Source organism: Vipera berus (genome assembly GCF_964194415.1).
Source record: "Vipera berus genome assembly, chromosome: 1".
Classification (NCBI taxonomy): domain Eukaryota; kingdom Metazoa; phylum Chordata; class Lepidosauria; order Squamata; family Viperidae; genus Vipera; species Vipera berus.
In genome coordinates, this window is record NC_138202.1 from 179,054,592 (window position 1) to 179,077,388 (window position 22,797).

At 45.1% G+C, this 22,797-nt stretch overlaps 2 protein-coding genes across 5 annotated transcripts in view; one reads left to right on the plus strand and one right to left on the minus strand.

The window, feature by feature from the left end:
* The window catches only part of ADAM23 (ADAM metallopeptidase domain 23), a 77,054-nt gene extending 70,906 nt beyond the window's left edge, over positions 1-6,148 (plus strand). For both annotated transcript variants that reach the window (XM_081315254.1, XM_081315255.1), the window contains one exon: positions 3,287-6,148. In XM_081315254.1, the coding sequence (XP_081171380.1) occupies positions 3,287-3,332 (46 nt within the window). In that variant the 3' untranslated portion in view covers positions 3,333-6,148. The remainder of the gene's footprint in view (positions 1-3,286) is intronic.
* A 14,554-nt stretch (positions 6,149-20,702) lies between these two features.
* Positions 20,703-22,797, minus strand: part of LOC308677930 (FAST kinase domain-containing protein 2, mitochondrial-like) — a 30,076-nt gene continuing 27,981 nt past the window's right edge. For all 3 annotated transcript variants that reach the window (XM_081344641.1, XM_081344640.1, XM_081344642.1), the window contains 4 exons: positions 22,084-22,196; positions 21,198-21,269; positions 21,020-21,091; positions 20,703-20,911 (listed from right to left, as the gene is read on the minus strand). The gene's annotated coding sequence lies outside the window, so the exon portion shown is untranslated. The remainder of the gene's footprint in view (positions 20,912-21,019; positions 21,092-21,197; positions 21,270-22,083; positions 22,197-22,797) is intronic.

A 22,797-nucleotide genomic window follows, 5' to 3' on the forward strand; every position in this document is an offset into this window, starting at 1 on the left:
GTAACTGCTTCTTTGAAGGAGGGTGTCTTCCCCACCGCCTTGAAGGAGGCGGTGGTAAGACCCCTCCTCAAAAAGCCTGTCCTGGACCCGGCTGTTTTAAATAAATATCGTCCAGTCTCCAACCTTCGCTTTCTGGCGAAGGTTGTTGAGAGTGTGGTGGCGCATCAACTTCCTCTGTTCCTGGAGGAAACTGATTATCTTGACCCGTACCAATCGGGTTTCAGGCCCGGGCACAGCACGGAGACGGCATTGGTCGCGCTGGTGAATGATCTCTGGCGGGCTCAGGACAGGGGTTGCTCCTCTGTCCTAGTCCTATTTGATCTCTCAGCGGCTTTCGATACCATCGACCATGGTATCCTACTGCGGCGTCTCAGGGGGCTGGGAGTGGGAGGCACCGTTTTACGGTGGTTCTCCTACCTCCTGGGCTGCTCGCAGTCGGTGTTGACTGGAGGGCAGAGATCCACCCCGAGGCCTCTCGTTTGTGGAGTTCCTCAGGGGTCGATTCTCTCACCCCTCCTGTTCAACATCTACATGAAGCCGCTGGGTGAGATCATTCGTGGTTTCGGGGTGGGGTATCATCAGTACACTGATGATACCCAACTGTTTTTCTCCACCCCGAACCAACCCAGCGATGCCCTCGCCGTGATGTCCCGTTGCCTGGAGGCGGTCCAGGTCTGGATGGGGAGAAACAGGCTTCGTCTCAATCCTGCCAAGACTGAGTGGCTGTGCATATCGGCATCTCGGGTTAACCAGATTATTCCATCTTTAACGAAGGGGGGTGAGGTGTTACCCCCCGTTGATAGGGCTCGCAACTTGGACGTCCTCCTGGATTCATGGCTCAATTTTGAAGATCATATAGGAGCCGTGACCAGGGGGGCTTTTGCCCAGGTTCGCCTGGTGCACCAGTTGCGACCCTATCTGGACCGAGATGCCTTACGCTCAGTCACTCATGCGCTCGTGACCTCCCGTCTAGACTACTGCAATGGGGCTGGCCTTGAGGACCACTCGGAGGCTTCAGCTGGTGCAGAATGCGGCTGCGCGAGTTGTGATGGGGGTTTCCCAATATTCCCATGTAACACCTCTTCTCCGTGAGCTGCATTGGCTTCCGGTTGCCCTCCGGGTGAGATTCAAGGTGCTGGTGATGACCTATAAAGCCCTAAATGGCTTGGGTCCGGGATATCTGAGGGAACACCTGCTGCCAGCATCAAGTTCCCTTCGTCCAGTGCGCTCACACAGGGAGGGTCTTCTCAGGGTGCCGCCGGTAAAAGACTGCCGGCGGATAACACCCAGGGGAAGGGCCTTCTCTGTGGGTGCGCCTGCCCTCTGGAACCAGCTGCCCGTGGAGCTTAGGACTGCTCCTGACCTTCGTTCATTTCGCCGGGACCTGAAGACCTGGCTCTTTGAGCTGTCCGGCCCAGGCTGAGAATTTTTAACTGGGGTTTTTAACTTTAGGGATGATTTAATCTTTTTAAATTGTTTTTAACTTTTGTACTGGTTTTGTTTTAAATACCCTGTAAACCGCCCTGAGTCCTTCGGGAAAGGGCGGTATATAAATCTAATAAAATTAATTAATTAATTAATTAATCAGACCAGTAGTTGAAGTAGACTACAACCTATGCATACTTAGTTGAGAAAAAAAACACTAAACATGAGATTTAATTCTGATTAAATATGAAAGAATTGTGAGTAGGAATAGTCTTGTTCTCTATATTTAGTGCACAAAGGGTAGAATTCACAAATTCAACAATTGGCAAATTAAATGTGGTGATTTCCATAAGGGTAGTTTTCACATGAAAATAGTAGATAACAGATGATGCTATGGTGGGAAAAGACCCCATAATATGACCAATTTTTCCATTTGTTGTTGCATATTATATATACTGCCAAATGCATAACCTTTTAAATTGTTTTGTTGTTTTTAAGATACACTGTCATTCTAACTGATATTAGAATGTAAGATTAACTGTACTATATAATTGTAAATCTATAGAAAAATTTAGGTTTGGTCATTATTTGTAAGCTCTCCTCATACATCATTAAAACATGGGGTATGAAAACACAGCAAAGACATAGTGTTGAAATCTTCATTTTCATAAAATCCATACAGAGAACCATTTTAGTCTGTTTAGTAAAAGCAATGTTCTGTGATGTCTTTAAGGTCAAAAAGATTCATTGGTGCTAAACAAGATGCAAGAAATATCTTGAGTTGTAACATGAGAATAGAAGAAAAATAACTGACCATAGGATGAACACTGTACACTATGAAAAGTAGCAAATTTGTAGAGTTAAAACAGTCACCTACTTCTGATAGCAGCAATTGTGATCATTAATGTCTTGGGATAGTTAGATCTGCCAATACTACATGGCATGAGTATTACTATATTACACTGTAATATTCACTCACTGTGATGCAGTATATATTTGGAGATATATGTCATATACAAAAGCCAATGCAAATATTGTCATAACAGAGTTGTAGTTTGTAAACTGCATGTTTCAGATATGTAGTATAGAAGTATATAGTGCAAAAGTGAATTTTAAAGTTTGTCCTTTTGGCAGTCGTCTATAGCAAAGCAAGTACTAGCAATAAAAACAGCAAAATCTTTTTAATTTGAGCATGCAGTGGAAGAACTAAAGGCTTTTATGTTTCATAAAGCTAGGGAATTTGTGAAATCCTGTTCTATGTGTTACTGCATGATAAGGTGGTGGTGAAGCAGTGCACACGCACAGTGTTAAGACTAAATGCATGAATCCCTTGCTTGATGCCCCACATAAGCCAGATTATGGGGAAGTTGCATCCAGTTTTTGTGTTGCCTTGTAATGCCTTGCTGTTTATTTATATAGCATATTTATAAGAGAATGGACGTTTACACGGAAAGCATTTTCTGTGCTAATGACATCAACACAATTTCAGTAATGCAATTAACACCTCTAGGTGTCCATTCTGCTTTAAGAACCGTTTCTGTATGGAGAAAGAAAGTGTATGTTGCACATTGCAGTTATGGGCTCACACAAAAGACATCATACATTGCAGTCTGTTGGATATGTCAGCAGAGTTCTTCTCTATGATCTTCTGTTGATACTGTACAAAATGGGATATAGGATTAAAATGCAGTTTCACTTAAAAATTGCTCTCGGAACTCTACTTTTAAATATAAATTTTTTTTAAGGTTACATCTGGGAAGTCTGAATGTGAGCCCATGCTCTAATGTGATGATTATGACTTGAGTTTTCCATATGCCTCACTAGTCTATTTCTTATTTCCTCTCTCTCCTTTAATTGGAAGAAATGTAAAAAAGAGAAGATACGATCCAAATCAACAAGGCATCTAAGAATTCCCTGGAAGATTGTGGCTGTGCTTGACTGGACTCTGGAGCCTCTTTGAAGCAGCTGGCTCTCCCTGCAGAAGTGTACCAGTCATTGTCTACCAGTGGCAAGCTAAGGCATTTATGAAAGGGCTGAAGGAAAATTGTCCTTTACTGGAGATTTAAATTCAAGGACTTCCTCCACTCATTTCTCTCTATTTTGGGGGATGTTAGTGACAAAACAAACTTTGGGAAGGAACTATTTAGCCTATTTTTTGTTCTAAACAAAAATGGAGCAAACAAACCAAGCGCAATAAGTAAACTCTTTCAAACTATTTAAATAGGTAAAGAATTTCTTAATAATTTAAGTTAGCATGATGTTTTAATATTAATGGCAGACTCCAGTGGCATGATAATTTCTGAAATGGTGAACTGCATGGCATAAACACAGAAAATGAGCTAGCAAGAGAGTCCCAAATAAAATCTATTTACAAAGAACACGATAGAACAAACACAGAAGAGCTGATTCTAGGTTTTACCTATGAAACAGAGGATAATTCTTTAATTCTACCTAATGTAGGTATTCCTCTATTTTGTTTATTTATTGCTTTGGGGCAAACCTCTTTGAGGAATAGTAAATCATACTACATTGAAATATGTTTTTTAAAAAGGCTTTGGGGGAAGTCTTATCAAACTCCATTATTACACATTTTTAAAAAGTTTCATTCCATATGTGATCTTAAGCTATATACCTTCTTAAAATGTTGCTCCTATTTAATTTTGGGCTAACCCTTTATGTTTTAGAGGTTTGGGCATAGCGCAGGGAAATTTCACAAATAAGAGGTATGCTTTTTAAATATGTATGCTTGAAACCAAAAAAAAAAAAAGATTCATCCAAAACCAATATGTGTAAATGCGTATGTATACAGTGATTTTTTCCCTCTTCAAATGCATTATTTGCAGTCATGCAGATATTTTGTATATATTGTAAGAAGCTGACATCCTCTCAAATTAATCACAGAAGTGCCAAGCTTATGTCTTTTTCATTTCGCCATGTTGTTTTCCTTTCTCCGTCTCATATTGTATGACAGGAAAGAAGCCTAAATAAGCCTTAAGTACTTGTAAAATACTGAGAGCTTTTAACAGGTTCAGGCTTTCCATGTCTTGTTTTATAAAGCCCAGTCTCCCCTTACCCTCAGGACTCCTTTCAGTTTTTAAAAGCGCATATACAGGATTCATGTCTTTTTGAATTTATTTCTGTAGTGATTATTTTTCAAAGCATAGCTTTGAACGTTACCTCCTATTAGGGTACATGTGGTTACTGTCACGGAGGTTTGAATTCGAAAAAAATGATGAGAATATTGCCGTGTGCATAACCAGATAACATTGAATCCTGCTTAAACAGAGAAGTGGCATTCATGAAACAATAATTTAGCTTCTTCCCTTCTCCCAAGCATCCAAGCTCTGTCATCATCAAGCCTTTTCATCACTTCCCTCATTAGTAAATGTGAAAAGCTGGAATGGGAATTTTCAGCAACTACCAAGGTGTGGTGGAAATAAAGCTTGCTTGTATGGATGCTGGCCAACCGCACATTAATATTATGCCAATATACCAGGCAGCATCCAACTCTGGTTTTGTTGGCGCTAGTGCCGCTGGTACTGCTGCAGTTGTGCTTAGGGGTTTTCTGTGCCTGTGTGCTAGGATGCAGTGCCAGTGCTAATTAAGCAGTCATAGTCATTAAAGCAAGCATAATAAAGTAACACACATCATTATCCTTTATTACCATTGCTAAGACATCAGAGCAGAGTAAACTCAGTCTGCAATCATAACCAAAACTCCAAATGCTTGATCATTCATTGCAATGGAAGACTGCTTTGGAATAAGCTTTAAGTGCATAATGAAAAAGCAATTTACTTAAAAGCTTTTTTCCCCCCAGTCACAAGTATTCGGGCAGGAGCTATTTATAATTCAGTTAATCATAGAGAAATCATTTCAATCTGTATATAAATATTTTATTTTAAGATATATAACCCATTGTGTATTAGCATCAAAAAGCAAAGCAAAGCAAAATCTGATGCCTTTCAAGTTAGGTTTGAATCTATTTTTAGATTTCCCTGGGTCAGTTAATACTATACCAATGTTTTGGGATGCCTTTCTTCAAGCTTTATTGACAATTGTGTGAAATCACAGTGGTTTGGCATGACAATCATTTTTAATTCCATTTGAGTTAACTCAGGGGTGGACAACTTGTGGTCCTTGGGCCAACTGTAGCACCTGGTTATTTATTTATTTATTTGCTTGTTTATTGCTTGCTTGTTTGTTTATTTCCATTAAGAACTATTAGAGATTGTGCTATTGAAATTTAATGGAAATAAGAAAAATGGTTCTTCATTTTTTTTAATGGGAAATGTAAGAAATAAGGAGCACGAACTGTTTACCATACCTAAATAAGAAAAATACCCTTCCGGAAACTCCATTACTAATGTGGCTTATTGTGCTTATAGTGCAGCCATTAGCCACAAAAAATGTTAGGCACTTCCATTTAGCAGGTTGCTGTCTTTACATAATCCTTGCGATGTATTGAAACTACTGTTTTACAGTGAATGAAAGAAGCGCTGGAAAGTCTGGAATGCAATTACTGATATTTCAGGTTAATACTCTCCAAAGTCAGCAATGTCAGCAATCTTTTCTTCCTGACCTGAAAAACAAATTGGAATAGATTCTATATGTGATGTGCTCAAATCCTCTTTTCCCCCATATAAAATGGTCCTATAGAATATTTTATGTAATGCCGCTTTGTGTTTAAGTATATTGGAGATCAAAATAAAATAGGTGCTAAGTTTGGGTTTTGTTTTGGGAGAAGTGGTAACCACAGTAGATGGTGCCATTCAATATGGCTACAAAGGTCAGTCTATTGTATTAAGTAAAATCTTTATGTAATTCACAAAACATTGTAATGTGCGATGTGCGATTTTTTTTTAAATCAGACCACACTGGTCCCCAATTATGTACATATGATAAAGCGTTGGGGTAACTTTTTGTTACACTGACAATTTCATAACAAATATAATTTTTTTTCTAAATTTCTCCTCTGCTGTTTGGTTCTGTATAGATACATTTAAATACACAGATTATGTATAGACTATAAATGACCATACAAACACAAAGCTCACAGAAATTAATTGTCATGTTTTCAGTGGTCCTAGCCTTACATCATCAAACCTGCTAGGGTCTATACTTATTTCATAATCATTCATTTACAATATTTTGTAAAGAACACATGTAACTTAGGTTTTTTTTAAACATGGTATCATTGTAATGGTCTTCAACACAATAAAAAAATCATTTCAGTCGCTATATTTTTGTTTCATTGATAGGATTCAACTTGACAGGAAATGTATGGAAATTTTATATTGCTTATATTGATATGCTGCATGGTCCCAATGAATTCAACCAATTCTCAGAGAGGAAAGCTCCACTACGCAAATTAACAAGAATATATTCTAGGTGCATGTTAAAATAAATTACATAGAACTGGAGTTATACAAGATTTTCTTTACTATGCAATGATAGGTATTGCACAAACTTAAAATTCAAAGACAAATGTCTGAGGAACTTTACAAAATACTTGAATTATTTTTGATCTATCAGTCATTTTCTATTCATTGTTGCTTACGTTATCAATATTCATCTAAAATAGTAATTATTTTTAAGGTGCACAATTTAACAAACTTATTTTGTCTGAAGCTAATATTCATATCTTGTTGGCTGCAGATGAATGGGAATTCAGTTATTGTTTTGCATCTTAGTAAAGTAGTATTAAAAACATCATAAACATGGAAATCGGCTTCTGTATTTTTCTTTCCTGTGCTGTCATTAGATTAAATTTCACATCAGAACTAATTTTCAAGAAAAAGAAATGTGTTTGGCATTTTTTTATAGAATATTGGGAAAACAGTTTCCAAGTTCACTTTTGTTTCTGATGCTAGTCTCTCTTGTTAGCAAATGTGTAATGTTGAATATGCTTGTGACTAAAAAAAACACATTATGAATGTGCAGTTCAGCATACAGTACATGGACCATTACACATCAAATGAATGTCCTATGGATTAATAACATCTTTTGGGAGAATCTGAAAACTTGTAATGAATGATTCAGCCCTTCCATAAACTGTAATCCTACAACAGGATTACCTGGAAATAGCCCCATTAAAAGCAATAGTTCCTTAAACTTGAAATATATAGATTGACATTATGTTTTTAGAAACCAGAAAGGCCCATTTGTCTGGCACAAATGGGATCATTTATTTGACTCTGTCTGACAGCATCAGAACTTTTGTGTATAAAGTTGGGTATACATATTGCCATACTATGCTCTTGACCTTTCAGCAGCCTTTGATACCATCAACTATGGTATCCTTTTGGGCCATCTGTGGAGCTTGGGGCTGGGAATGCAGTGCAATCTTACGCTGGTTTGGCTCGTTTCTCCGAGACCAGTCCCAGTTGGTGTTGATAGGGAGAGGTTCAGCTCACAGCCACCCCTTTGTAGCGTGCCACATGGCTCAGTATTCACTCCACTCCTTTTCAACATCTACATTGGGTGAGATCATTCGTCATCGTAGGTTGAGCTATCATCCAAATGCTGATGATACTCAACATCTCCACCCCTGGTGTTCCAAGCAGCGCTGTGGCTGCCCTCCCACAGTGCTTGGAGGCAGTGGGGACCTGGATGGAGGACAACAGACTTTCAGCTGAACTCTAGCAAGATCCCATCAGTCACGGAATTTCGACTGGCAGAAACCAGGAGAAAAGCCTTCTCTGCTGTGGCTCCTGACCTTTGAAATATCTTACCCTGTGAGGTGAGATTGGCTCCCATCCTTCTGACGTTCCGTAGTAGCCTTAAAACCTGGTCCTGCCAGATGGCTTGAGTCGCAAGGAAATGGTTGATTAATTAAGAGCTAATCCCACTCCCTTTTTTATAACTGTAAGTAGCCCAGAGTTGCTTCAAGATAAGGTGGGGAGCAAATAAATTTAATAAACAATAAATACCCTAGCTAATTCATAGTGCTAATGCATTGTGGTCGCCTCCTCAGCATTACACTGACATAAAAATGACACCATTTTGACCACAATCACTGATATGAGTTGCAGGGATGAAAGCTTTTGTGAATCATGGAGAAGGATGATGATGGCCAAGGTGATCTGGTGACTGAAGTGAAAAGCATTGTAATCATGGTGGAATCAGTTATATGGTTACATTGTAGCAAAACCACATTAGATACTTGTCTCCAGTAGCTGTGATCCTACTCTCACAAGTTATTCACTCAGCACTTTTGCAAAAGTGCACAGCTGTGCATTTGACTGCCTGATTTAATGCTTTATTGAGCAATATTTTAAAAAAAAAACCAATCAGCTTTCTAAAAAGCACAGCCTTCCTGCCAAAAGAATACTTATTTCTTTTTTCCTTCATCATGAGGATAGAAAGCTTAAGGATGCCTTTGGAGCATCTTGAATACACTCCTTAATACATTTTACTTCTCCTTTGGGCTTTTAGGCTTCTCCCTGTAGATGCTCATAATGGGCTTGGTTATGCTCTGCTAAATATGAACATCAGTGAATGAACTGGAGCAACTGAGGAAATGGGAAGCTCAACTTTTTTTTTCTACCAGGGGGATATGGACCAAGGAAATGAGAAAACTGCCCACATAATTTAATAAGTTGTGAGGAAGAACATTCAGCATATATACAAGAGAGGTAAACCAGGCCCTTGAGAAATTTGAATGTCGTAAATTTAATTTTTTTTCTTTAAAATGGAAGTGCTTCTCAGAAGAATCAATAGCATCGTGAAAGTCAGTGATAAGTAGATGAACAATGAACATGATGCACTTTAATAATAATAATAATAATAATAATAATAATAATAATAATAATAATAATAATAATAATAATAATAATAATAATTTAATTTCTATACTGCCCTTCTCCCAAAGGACTCAGGGCGGTGTACAGGGCAAATACAATAAAAATACAGTATACAAAAGTTAAGAGAATTAAATAATAAAGCCCAAATAAAAATAAAAATTAATACAATTAATATTAAAATAATTAATATTGAAATACCCCAATCCCATCAGACCAGGCCGGCTTGTTCAAATAAGTATGTTTTTAGGTCACGGCGGAAGGAGCGAAGGTCGGGAGCCATCCGGAGCTCAACCGGTAAGCGGTTCCAAAGGTCTGGCACGCCCACAGAGAACGCCCTCCCCCTGGGGGTCGCCAGTCGACACTCTTTGACCGACGGCACCCTAAGGAGGCCCTCTCTGTGGGAGCGCACTGGACGAAGGGAAGTTGATGCTGGCAGCAGGTGCTCCCGTAAGTAATCCGGACCCATACCATTTAGGGCTTTATAGGTCATTACCAGCACCTTGAATCTCACCCGGAGGGCAACTGGAAGCCAATGCAGCTCGCGGAGTAGAGGTGCTACATGGGAGTATTGGGAAACCCCCACCACCACTCACGCGGCTGCATTCTGCACCAGCTGAAGCCTCCAAGTAGTCCTCAAGGGCGGCCCCATGTAGAGAGCATTGCAGTAGTCCAAACGAGAGGTCACGAGCGCATGAGTGACTGTACGCAAGGCATTCCGGTCCAGATAGGGCCGCAACTGGCGCACCAGGCGAACCTGGGCGAAGGCCCCCCTAGTCACAGCTCCTATATGATCTTCCAAAGAGAGCTGTGAATATAGGAGGACACCCAAGTTGCGAGCCCTATCTACGGGGGGTAATATCTCACCCCCCGTGATTAGAGATGGAATAATCTGAATTTCCCGAGATGCCGGCACGTACAGCCACTCAGTCTTGTCGGGGTTGAGCCGAAGCCTGTTCCTCCCCATCCAGACCCGAACCGCCTCCAGGCAACGGGACATCACATCGAGGGCATCACTGCGGTGGTTTGGGGTAGAGATGAAAAGCTGGGTATCATCAGCATATTGATAATAAAGGTAAAGGTAAAGCTTCCCCCGCACATGCGTGCTAGTCGTTTCCGACTCTAGGGGCCGGTGCTCATCTCCATTTCAAAGCCGAAGAGCCAGCGCTCATCCGAGGACGTCTTCGTGGTCATGTGGCCAGCATGACTAGATGCCAAAGGCGCACGGAACGCTGTTACCTTCCCACCATAGTGGTCCCTATTTTTCTACTTGCATTTTTTTACGTGCTTTCGAACTGCTAGGTTGGCAGAAGCTGGGACGAGTAACAGGCGCTCACTCTGCTACGCGGCACTCAGGATTCGACCCGCCAAACTGCTGACCTTCTGATCGACAAGCTCAGTGTCCTAACACACTGAGCCACCGCATCCCTTTATATTGATAATACCCAACCCCAAAACCACGAATGATCTCACCCAGCGGTTTCATATAGATGTTAAGCAGGAGAGGCGAGAGGACCGACCCCTGAGGAACTCCACAAATGAGAGGTCTTGAGGCCGACCTCTGCCCTCCTGCCAACACCGACTACGAACGTCCCAGGAGGTAGGAGAACCACCGTAAAACGGTGCCTCCCACTCCCAACCCCCTGAGACACCGCAGTAATATACCATGGTCGATGGTATCGAAAGCCGCTGAGAGGTCTAATAGGACTAGGACAGAGGAACAACCCCTGTCCTGAGCCCGCTAGAGATCATTCACCAGCGCGACCAATGCCGTCTCCGTGCTGTGCCCAGGCCTGAAGCCCGATTGGTACGGGTCCAGATAATCAGCTTCATCCAAGAACAAAGGAAGCTGATGCGCCACCACGCTCTCAACAACCTTTGCAAGAAAGCGAAGGTTGGAGACCGGACAATAGTTGTTTAAAACAGCTGGGTCCAGGGCAGGCTTCTTGAGGAGGGATCTCACCACCGCCTCCTTCAAGGCGGTGGGAAAACTGCCCTCACTCGAAGCAGTTATCACTGCCTGAAGCCAGCCTCGTGTCCCATCCCGAGCTGCATAAACCAGCCAGGAGGGGCACGGGTCCAATAAACACGTGGAGCTCAGCCTCCCCATAATCCTGTCCACCTCTTCCAGAGTCACAGGATCGAACTCCTCCCAGATGACATCACCAAGACCGCCCATGTCCTCACCGTCAGACTCTGCCCAGTCGGAGTCCAAACCGGTCCGGATCCGAGCGATTTTGTCCAACAGATGTTGGCTAAACTCCTCGGCACGACCCTGCAAGGGATCCTCCCTCACCTCCTGATTAAGGAGGGAGCGGGTCACCCTAAACAGGGCGGCCGGGCGATTATCTGCAGACGCGATGAGGGTAGCAAAGTAGTTAGACCTTGCCATCCTCATCGCCGCGAGATAAGACCTCATAGAGGACCTTAGTCGCAATCGGTCAGATTCAGACCGGCTGGACCTCCAACAGCTCTCTAGGCCCCGTCTCCGACGCTTCATCTCCCGGAGCTCCGCGGAGAACCACGGAGCCCACTGGGATCTGCACCGGGTCAGGGGCCGCATGGGTACAACTTGGTCGAGTGCCTCCGTGGCTGCCTTTTCCCAGGTTTCCACTAAGGCATCGGCCGAGCTGTGAGCAAAGGCAGCAGGTGGGGACCCAAGTGCCGGCTGGAACCGCTCAGGGTCCATTAAGCGCCTAGGGCGGAACCATCTTGTTGGTTCAACGACCCCACGACGGGGAGTGGCAAAACGGAAGACCAGCCGCAGGAGATGATGATCGGTCCATGACAGAGGCGTAACAATTGGGGAACCCCCACCCAGATCATCTCACCACCGACCAGATAGAAAAATCAAATCGAGCATGTGACCCCCCCCCAAGTCGGGCCCTGAATTACTTGCATCAGGTCCATGGCCGTCATGGAAGCCATGAACTCCGGAGCTAACTCAGATGATCCCCCCAGGGATGGCAGATTGAAGTCACCCAAAATCATAAATCTGGGGAACTCAATCACCAACCCCGAGAGGATGTCGAGAAGCTCAGGCAGGGCTGCTGCTATGCGACTAGGCGAAAGGTACACCAGCAGCAAGCCCAACTGAGCCCTAGGGCCACATCTCAGGAGGAGAGACTCACACCCAGCTATTTGGACAACGGTGGCCTCCCGCGGACATAAGGTCTCCCTCACAACTACCGCCATACCCCTGCCCCTACCCTGAGCCCGAGGCTGGTGAAGCACCTGGAAACCTGGTGGGCAGATATCAACCAGAGGGACACCTCCCTCTGGGCCCAACCAGGTCTCCGTAATGCAAGCCAGGTCCGCACGCTCCTCCTCAACCAAATCACGGATGAGAGGAGCCTTATTGACTACGGACCTGGCATTGAAATACACAAGCCTGAGCTCAGGTGGCTGCTCATCCTCGTTCCCGGAACCACGGGATGAAGCCAGAGGGTTGGAGCGCATCACCGCTTGAAGACAGTGGGGATGCACTCCCGGATCTTGATACGGCCCTCTGTTCGAATGCCTGCTGCCATTCCCTAACTTCGTGGGAATAGATAATCCCACACCCCGCTCCGGGGCCCCAGAGGTAACCAGCCCAAGTCCTGTCCCGCCGTGATCTGTCCCGAGCCTGGACTGAACAGCGGTTGGTGGACACCCCCCAAAATCTGACCAAGACTGCAAACCCTCCCCCCTCCCTAACCCTATAAAATGTTTTGATAAAAAACAAACCAGGAACCTCTTCTTAGATTTATACCGGAGGTTCCTATCCCTGCCCAACCATCTCTCAGGGTCCCAACAATTGGGCCCGTCATCAAGAGAAGTAAAAAAACAGGCGGGTCGCACCCAGAAAGGGGGGGCACCCCTGAGAGCGAATAAGTCCGTGCTAGTGTAATATAGGCGAGCCATAATTGTCCATACAGGTCCAGCAAAGGCAGACCCATGATTGATAAGGAGGATCTAAGGTCAGGATCTAAAGTCAGAAGGTAGGTAGATATCCAGTCCGCCAAGCCAGCTCCACTGCCACTCAAGCCGGGTAACCTCTGAACAGGTCGGACCATCCTCTCACGACGGTCACAGGCCTGAACCAGGAAGCGGCGTGGAATACACGTCCAGGATAAGGCATACCCCCCATAGATCTCTCACCTCTGGGCGGGCAGCAGGTGGTACTTTGTTGTGAGACTGTAATAAGATGTTGAACGTTAGAATGTATACATATTAATTAAATGCTAAAGATACCACAACAGCTAACACAAACATAATACATATAAATCTAAATAAAACATTATAAAAATACAAATACTACAGTACACCCACATCCCTGGAGACTATTTTTTCTCATATAACAACTAACAATATACAATATATTTCAATTGTGCCCTTATCCCACAGGTCTGCAACCTGCGGCTCCGGAGCCGCGTGCGGCTCTTTCAGCCATCTCCTGCGGCTCCCAGTCCTCTGCCATGTGCAGTCCCCCCCAAAAAAAAGTGGGAGTAAAAAAGTTCAACCAATCAATTCAAATATGCAGGGTAGGTGCATATCTCGCCTTGGCTCCACTCTTCAGTCAAACCCTGTTCTGCGCATGTACGCGCATGCGCACACATTTTTTGCGGCTCCCAGTTTTTCCTTTTGTGAGGGAACCAGTTCCGAGTGGCTCTTTCACTGTTTCAGGTTGCTGACCCCTGCCTTATCCCCTCCAAACAGCGTATATTCTTGAGCAGGCTTATTCCCTTTGCCTTCTACCAAGACTGTTTTTATAAAATCATCCTATATTTCATTATAATTATTTGTTTTAATCATCCCTTTTTAAAATTTAATTTCTGTTAATTTATCATTTATTGCCATATTCCATATTTCATTATGCCACTCATTTCTTTGAATAATCCAATTCTGTCTCTAATATTTAACCATCACTAATCTAGCTGCCTTTATCAAATTTACAATCAATTCCTTTTTTGCTTCATTTATATCTTGTTTTTCCACCAGTAACAGTAATGCAATTCTTGGTGACATATCTAAATTTACCTTTAAAAGTTCTCTAATTTCCCTAAACACCATGTGCCATATCTTTTGGGTGCTATTGGAATCCCACCACATATGTTTATCTGTTCCAATCTCTTTCTCGCACCTCCAGCAAATATTTGTATATTTACTATCTTTTTGATTTAATTTACGTGGTGTTAGGTACCACCTCCATATCACTATATCCATTTTCCTTAAATCTAACTGACATAATATTCAGTATATTTTCCTAATTCTTCCTTTACCTATATCAGGGGTCGGCAACCTAAAAAAGAAAAAGAGCCACTGGGAACCGGTTCCATCACAAATTAAAAAAAGAGGGAGCCGCGTGCGTGTGTCCATGCACGCGCATGCGCAAAAAGGTTTTTTGCGCATGCGCGGACGCACGCAGCTGCCATTTTTTTAAAAATGAGATGGAACCGGTTCCCGGTTGCCCGACGGCGACGGCCCGTCTGCAAAGCTGCCGCTTTCGGCAGCTTTGCAGACGGGCCGTGGCAGCTTCCTCAAAGAGCGGCGCCCCAGCCCATTCCGAGAGGTGCGCGCGCACCTCTCCGAACGACCAGAGGTGCGCGCGTACCTCCGCGCGAATGGGCAGCGGTGCCGCTCTTTGAGGAAGCTGCCGCGGCCCGTCTGCTAAGCTGCCGCTTTCGGCAGCTTCGCAGACGGGCCGTGGCAGCTTCCTCAAAAAGAGAGGCGCCCCTGCCCATTCCGAGAGGTGCACGCGCACCTCTCCGAACGACCGGAGTTGCGCGCGCACCTCCCCAAACCTTTGGGGAGGTGCGCGCGTACCTCCGTGCGAAGGGGCAGCGGCGCCGCTCTTTGAGGAAGCTGCCGAAAGCGGCAGCTTCCTCAAAGAGCGGCACCGCTGCCCGTTCGCGCGGAGGTACGCGCGCACCTCCCCAAAGGTTTGGGGAGGTGCGCGCGCAACTCCGGTCGTTCGGAGAGGTGCGCGCGCACCTCTCGGAATGGGCAGGGGCGCCGCTCTTTGAGGAAGCTGCCGCGGCCCGTCTGCTAAGCTGCCGCTTTCGGCAGCTTCACAGACGGGCCACGGCAGCTTCCTGAAAGAGCGGCACCGCTGCCCATTCGCGCGGAGGTGCGCGCGCACCTCCCCAAACCTTTGGAGAGGTGCGCGCGCACCTCTCGGAATGGGCAGGGGCGCCGCTCTTTGAGGAAGCTGCCGCGGCCCGTCTGCTAAGCTGCCGCTTTCGGCAGCTTCACAGACGGGCCACGGCAGCTTCCTGAAAGAGCGGCACCGCTGCCCATTCGCGCGGAGGTGCGCGCGCACCTCCCCAAACCTTTGGAGAGGTGCGCGCGCACCTCTCGGAATGGGCAGGGGCGCCGCTCTCTGAGGAAGCTGCCGTGGCCCGTCTGCTAAGCTGCCGCTTTCGGCAGCTTCACAGACGGGCCACGGCAGCTTCCTGAAAGAGCGGCACCACTGCCCATTCGCGCGGAGGTGCGCGCGCACCTCCCCAAACCTTTGGAGAGGTGCGCGCGCACCTCTCGGAATGGGCAGGGGCGCCGCTCTTTGAGGAAGCTGCCGCGCCCCGTCTGCGAAGCTGCCGAAAGCGGCAGCTTCGCAGACGGGCCGCAGCAGCTTCCTCAAAGAGCGGCACCGCTGCCCATTCGCGCGGAGGTACGCGCGCACCTCTCCAAAGGTTTGGGGAGGTGCACGCGCACCTCCGCCCATTCGGGGAGGTGCGCGTGCACCTCTCCAAACGGGCGGTGCCACTCTCCATTTGGAGAGGTGCGCGCGCACCACTGCCCGTTGGAAGAGGTGCGCGCGCACCGGGCGGCTGGGAGCCGCAAGAGACGGCTCAAAGAGCCGCATGCGGCTCCGGAGCCGCAGGTTGCCGACCTGTGACCTATATATTCTTCATTTTCCTCACTTTCTTTTACAATCATTTCAAATTTTGTTAACTGTCTTTCACCTCAATTTTTTCTTCCATTTTTATCCATTTCTTTAATTGTATTAAGTTCAACCAATTTAATTTAGTATCTGATAAAACATTCTTTAGTTGTATTATATTCTTTATCTTTTTTTTCCCATTTATATATATGATTTTTTAAAAATTTACTAATCCAATCTTTCAAGTCAATCTTAGGGAATTTCTCCATTTCTACTACCAGTCTTAAAGGAGAAATTCCTGGCATTAACTGATATCTCCATTTATTCCATAATTCTATCAAGTTTTTTAAAAAGGGATTTTGAATTCTCTTAACAATTTTTTAAATATCTTTTTTAAACCAACATGTTTCTATAGGATCATCTATTTCCCTTAATTCTTTCAATTCTATATCGCTCCATAATAAATCTCTATCAGCTATAATATCTGGGACCACGTTTAATTGATTACTACCCAATAATTTCTAACATTGGAAGACCCAGCCCATCCTTTTTTAATGGTTCACTTATTTATTTATTATTTAAATTTATATACCGCCCTATTCCCGTAGGACTCAGGGCGGTTTACAGGAAATTAAAATACATAGTATACAAGTTAAAATCAATTAAAACTATTAATTAAATTACAGTCCCTGAAGTTAAACTAAAACCCAATTAAATTAAATTAAATTAAAACCCCTCAGTCTGGGCCAAACAGCTCGAAGAACCAGGTTTTCAAGTCCCGGCGAAATGAGCGAAGGTCAGGGGCAGTCCTGAGTTCCGTGGGAAGTTGGTTCCATAGGGCCGGCGCGCCTACAGAGAACGCCCTTCCCCTGGGAATAACCCAACGGCATTCCTTAACCGGCGGTACCCTGAGAAGGCCCTCCCTGTGGGAGCACACAGGACGATGGGAAGTTGATGCCGGCAGCAGGTGTTCCCTTAGATCAGACATGTCAAACACAAGGCCCGCGGGCCAGATCCGGCCCGCGAAGTGGTTTCATGTGGCCCCCAAAGCCATCCTGGAAACAGTGAGGGAACGGCCCCCACTGCCTTGGCCCTGGCCCAGAGACCCTCCTTCTGCCAGAGACCCTCAGATCTGTCCCACTCCTGCCCAGGCCCCCATAGGCACCCTTGATGAAAACGATGAGCTGGCCACGCCCACCCAGTAGGCCATATGCACTCTAGCCATGCCCACCCAGTAGGCCACGCCCACCCTGGCCATACCCACCCGGCCCCCCAAGGGCAACCACAATGCTGATGCGGCCCTCAATGAAATTGAGTTTGGCACCCCTGCCTTAGATAATCCGGACCCATGCCATTTAGGGCTTTATAGGTCATCACCAGCACCTTGAATCTCACCCGGAGGGCAACCGGAAGCCAATGCAGCTCACGGAGAAGAGGTGTTACACGGGAGTATCGGGAAACTCCCATAACAACTCGCGCGGCTGCATTCTGCACCAGTTAAAGCCTCCGAGTGGTCCTCAAGGGCAGCCCCATGTAGAGAGCGTTGCAGTAGTCTAGCCGGGAGGTCACGAGTGCATGGGTGACTGTGCGTAAGGCATCCCGGTCCAGATAGGGCCGCAACTGGCACACCAGGCGAAGCTGGGCAAAAGTCCCCCTGGTCACGGTTCCTATATGGTCTTCAAAATTGAGCCGTGAATCCAAGAGGACGCCCAAGTTGTGAGCCCTATTGACGGGGGGTAACACCTCACCCCCCATCATTAATGATGGAACGGCCTGGCTAACCCGAGATGCCGGTATGCACAACCACTCAGTCTTGGCAGCATTGAGACGAAGCCTGTTTCTCCCCATCCAAACCCGGACTGCCTCCAGGCAACGGGACATCACGTTGAGTGCATCACTGGGTTGGTTCGGGGTGGAAAGAAAGAGTTGGGTATCATCAGCGTACTGATGATACCCCACCCTGAAACAACGAATGAGCTCGCCCAGCGGCTTCATGTAGATGTTGAACAGGAGGGGAGAGAGGGCCGACCCCTGAGGGATTCCAGAAACGAGAGACCTCGGGGTGGACCTCTGTCCTCCCATCAACACCGACTGCCAGCAGCCCAGGAAGTAGGAGGAGAACCACCGTAAAACAGTGCCTCCCACTCCCAGCCCCCTGAGACGCTGCAGTAGGATACCATGGTCAATGGTATCGAAAGCCGCTGAGAGGTCTAAAAGGTCTAGGACAGAGGAACATCCCCTGTCCCGAGCCCGCCAGAGATCATTCACCAGTGCGACCAATGCCGTCTCCGTGCTGTACCCAGGCCTGAAACCCGATTGGTACGGGTCAAGATAATCAGTTTCCTCCAGGAACAAAGGAAGCTGATACACCACCACACTCTCAACAACCTTCGCCAAGAAGCGAAGGTTGGAGACCGGACGGTAGTTGTTTAAAACAGCCGGGTCCAGGACAGGCTTCTTGAGGAGGGGTCTCACCACCGCCTCCTTCAAGGCGGCGGGAAAGATACCCTCCTTCAGGGAAGCAGTTATTACTGCCTGGAACCAGCCTCGTGTTTCCTCCTGGGCCGCACAAACCAGCCAGGAGGGGCACGGGTCCAGTAAACAAGTGGTGGAGCTCAGTCTCCTCATGATCCTGTCCATGTCATCGGGGGAAACAGGGTCGAACTCAGTCCAGATAACATGCTCAAGACCGCTCGATTCCTCCACGTCAGACTCTGCCCAGTCAGAGTCCAAACCGGTCTGGATCTGAGCAATTTTGTCCACCAGATGATGACTAAACTCCTCAGCCCGCCCCTGTAAGGGTTCCTCCCTCGTCTCCCGATCAAGGAGAGAGCGAGTCACCCTAAACAGGGTGGCTGGGCGATTATCTGCGGACGCGATGAGGGCAGCGAAGTAATTAACCCTCACCGTCCTCATCGCAGTGAGGTAAGACCTTGTAAAGGCTCTTAGCCGCAATCGGTCAGATTCAGACCGGCTGGACCTCCAACCGCTCTCTAGACCCCGTCTCCGACGCTTCATCTCCCAGAGCTCCACAGAAAACCATGGGGCCCAATGGGATCTGTGCTGGGTCTGGGGTCGCAATGGTACAACACGGTCGAGTGCCTCGGTGGCCGCCCTTTCCCAGGCATCCACCAAGGCATCGACCGGGCTGTGAGTGAGGGAGATAGGTAAAGACCCAAGCACCATCTGGAACCGTTCTGGGTCCATTAGGTGCCTGGGACGGAACTACCTGGTTGGTACCTGGTTGGTTCCACAGCCCGAAAACCTCCATCAATAATGGAAATAGAACTGGGGATAAGGGGCAACCCTGTCTCGTTCCCCGGCTTAAGGTTATTCTCTCTGTAACACCATCATTTATGACTATTCTTGCCTTATTCTCTGAGTATAGCTGGTTTATCACCTTTCTATTTTTTTTTCCAAAGCCTAATTTCTTTATTAATATTTTCAGTGTAGGCCATTCCACACAAAGGCCTTAAAAACGTCTAATGCTAATAAACCAACCTTTAATTTTGATTCTTTATGTAATAGCCTAAATTTAATACCCTTTAATACATCTGACATTTGTCGGCCTCTTATAAATCCACACTGATCATTTTTAATATAATTCTCTATAAATGTATTCAATCTATTTGTCAATATTTCTGTAAAAACCTTAGCATCCTGATTAATAAGGGATATTGGTCTATATGATCCTGGGTTTGTAAGATCTTTATTAGGTTTCACTATCAATACTATCAGAGATTGCTTTCAGGAACTTGGAATAATTTCCCCTTCTATTATTTTATTAAACATTAACCTCATCTTTGGCACCAAAAATCCTTTAAAATTTTTATAATATACTGCGCCTAGTCCATCTAACCCTGGTGCTTTACCTATTTTCAATTTATTAATAACTTCCAGTATCTCCTCCTCTTCTATTTGTGATTCCATTATTTCTTTATCATATTCTCAAATTTTAGTTTAAATTCTTTTCTATATATGCCTGACTTTCATTCAATTTTTTTTCTTTTCTCTTATATAACTCTTCAAAAAACATCTGAAATATCAACAATTTTTCTCTCATCATGTTCCATCCTTCTCCCTTTTCGTTCTTTATTACCAGTTGGTGCCAAGGGTTCCCCCCCCTTGCTGAGGCTTCACCGCCCATCCCTTGCACCATCGCCTCCTGCAGCTGAGCCACCTTCCTTCATTCTGCACCACAGGCCACAGGGATTCTCCTCCCCACAGCTGCAACGCCAGGTTGTCCCTCGCCCTCCTGGTGCCTCACGCTGCAAGCCGCGAGGGTACCCCGCTTTGGTTGCGTCGTTGGCCTGCCTCTCCTGGCCTCCCTGTGTTCCAGCTGTGTCACCGATGTCAGATCCACACTGAGCCGCTTGTTGGCATCACAGCATTACCAGCCCCGGCCCTGGCCAATGGAATGCAGTCTACACAACGCACTCGGAGGGCCACCTGGCTTCCTGGCGGCGGCCCTGACCACCAGGGAGTTCAGTAGGGAGGTGGCAGTCCGGCCCTGCTTCCCCCCCCCCTCCTTTGTGTGTTGGGCCCATGGGGCTCAATGCCTGGCATACTTTTTTTTTCAGAATTTGAAATCTCAGTAAAAGAAAAGCTGGAAAAAATCAGAGAGAATTTTTTTTTTAATTTTTTTCTTTGCCTGACTGCTATGAAAGAACAGCCTTTCAGTGTGATTATTTTACATCTGTCTGATAAATGTAGCCTTTCATCTTGGTTGGTTAAATGTTCTTGAAACATATTTATTCGACTTTCCCCACCATTTCTTCCAGCTGCCGTTGCCGCATCCTCTGTTGTATGGATATCCTGTCAAGCACTGCCCCCCCAAAATAACAACATAATTAGTACTTGTGAAGTTAAACTTCAATCAATCACTTTCATTTTTAAAATGAAAATAATTAAAATGGGTTAAAAAAATACTTACTTGCTTCAGTTCTTCAAGTTGCTTCTCTATTTCCTTCTGTTCCTGAAGAAGACTTGCGATCTCATGGGCCAGCTAAGATACAGACATTATAAGAAGCATCACTCAAAGTCACAGAATAGAAATAAGCAGACAGAAAGAGAAATTTAACGCAGGATTGTAAGGGAAATGAATTACTCACGTCTGTGATTCTTGCCCATAGTTCATTGATATACTGTTTTCTTTTTACGTGTCTGTATTTCCGGAGACAGATCTAAAAATTAGATTTTTAGCAGTAAAATTAAACAGGCTGATTACAAATGAGACTGCTGAGAATAATTATGTTGCTGTCCTTCCCTCTATTTGTAAAAATCTGGGAGGAATAAAAATTTAATCCTCTAGCTCTAAATAGCTATACATTAGTGAAAAGGGTTCCTTTTTACTGGCTCTGGCTCTGCAGCTAGCAGCCCATAATAGTCAGTTTTCTGTCAAGTAAAATCAGGCCGATAGTATAGGAGATAAAAATGAATTTGCTTGGGATTTTATTTATTTCTTTGTTCATTTGGAGCAGTCGGTGTAAGTCACCTAGTTCATCCTCATGTTGCTCTAACCATAGCATGAAGACCCTCACTAGCCATTGTTAAGCAACAATCCTCACGACATCGCCTGACTTTCACCTCTAGCCAGCTTCAGGGGGAGCTGAAGCTGCCTTTAGCTGCTCTGCTGTTAAAATGATGTTTTAATAGCACTCTTCTTACAGGATAAATGTAAGAATAATCGACAGGGCCTCCGAGATAGTGTTGATAACAAGATGGTCAGAGGTTAGGATCCTCCCATCTCTCCTTTAGCATAAGGTAACTCTGGACCTCCTGCCTACTAGTTGTATGGATTTTATGCAGCTGTTTGTAAATTGTCAAGAGTTCATATGGAGTCAGCAGTATAAAAATACTATTAAATCAGTCGGTCTTGCCAGCCTACAGCTCCCAAATATTAAAAAGATGAGCACCATTTATCAAATCTAAAAGAGGCAAGCGATGTTGCAAATTAACTAGGAAGAGGGATTCCTAATCAGCCCCATGACTACTTACTTTTCTGTGCATCCCAAGCAAGGCCACAGAGTCATGTTTCCCAGCCATTCTGGATGTGGGTCCCGAGGACATGTTTAAATGGAACATGTTAACAGAATTGACCAAGAAAGGGCCTAAAAGAAGATGTACAGATATTTTTAAATGTTATTGTAAAGCAATTTTTGCTTGTTCCTACATTCCTTTGATTCCTCTTTGATTTCATTATTATTTATGCCATCTTACCTGTCATGTCATTTCTTGGAATCCTAAACTAATCCTAGACTCACACATGTGAGTCGATAATTAAATAAATCAAGTAGAGGATCTCTTACCTCAAAAAGGAGCTTCCCTCCATAATAAAGGAACACATCCATCATAAATAAAATGTACTATACTTAACCAAACTAAGCTACTCCCAAACTAAATTAAATATATTAAATATGGTAAACAAACAGTGTGTGTAAACTAAACTAAACTGTCACAGGGGGTCCACAAAGACTTGAAGAAATTAACCAAACTAAGCTAAATGCAGCATTTCATCTTGGTTGGTTAAATGTTTAGTTTGTTGTTTTCCTCAACAAGGCTTGCGATATCCCCATGCGGCTCCCAGGCCTCCTCCCTCTGCCGTTTACTTTTGGGGGGAAAAACTGGCACTAAATTTTTTTAATCAATTTAAACTTCTCACAAAAAAAACTTAAAAAGTTTAAATTGATTGGTTGCTTTGTGGGACCGCCC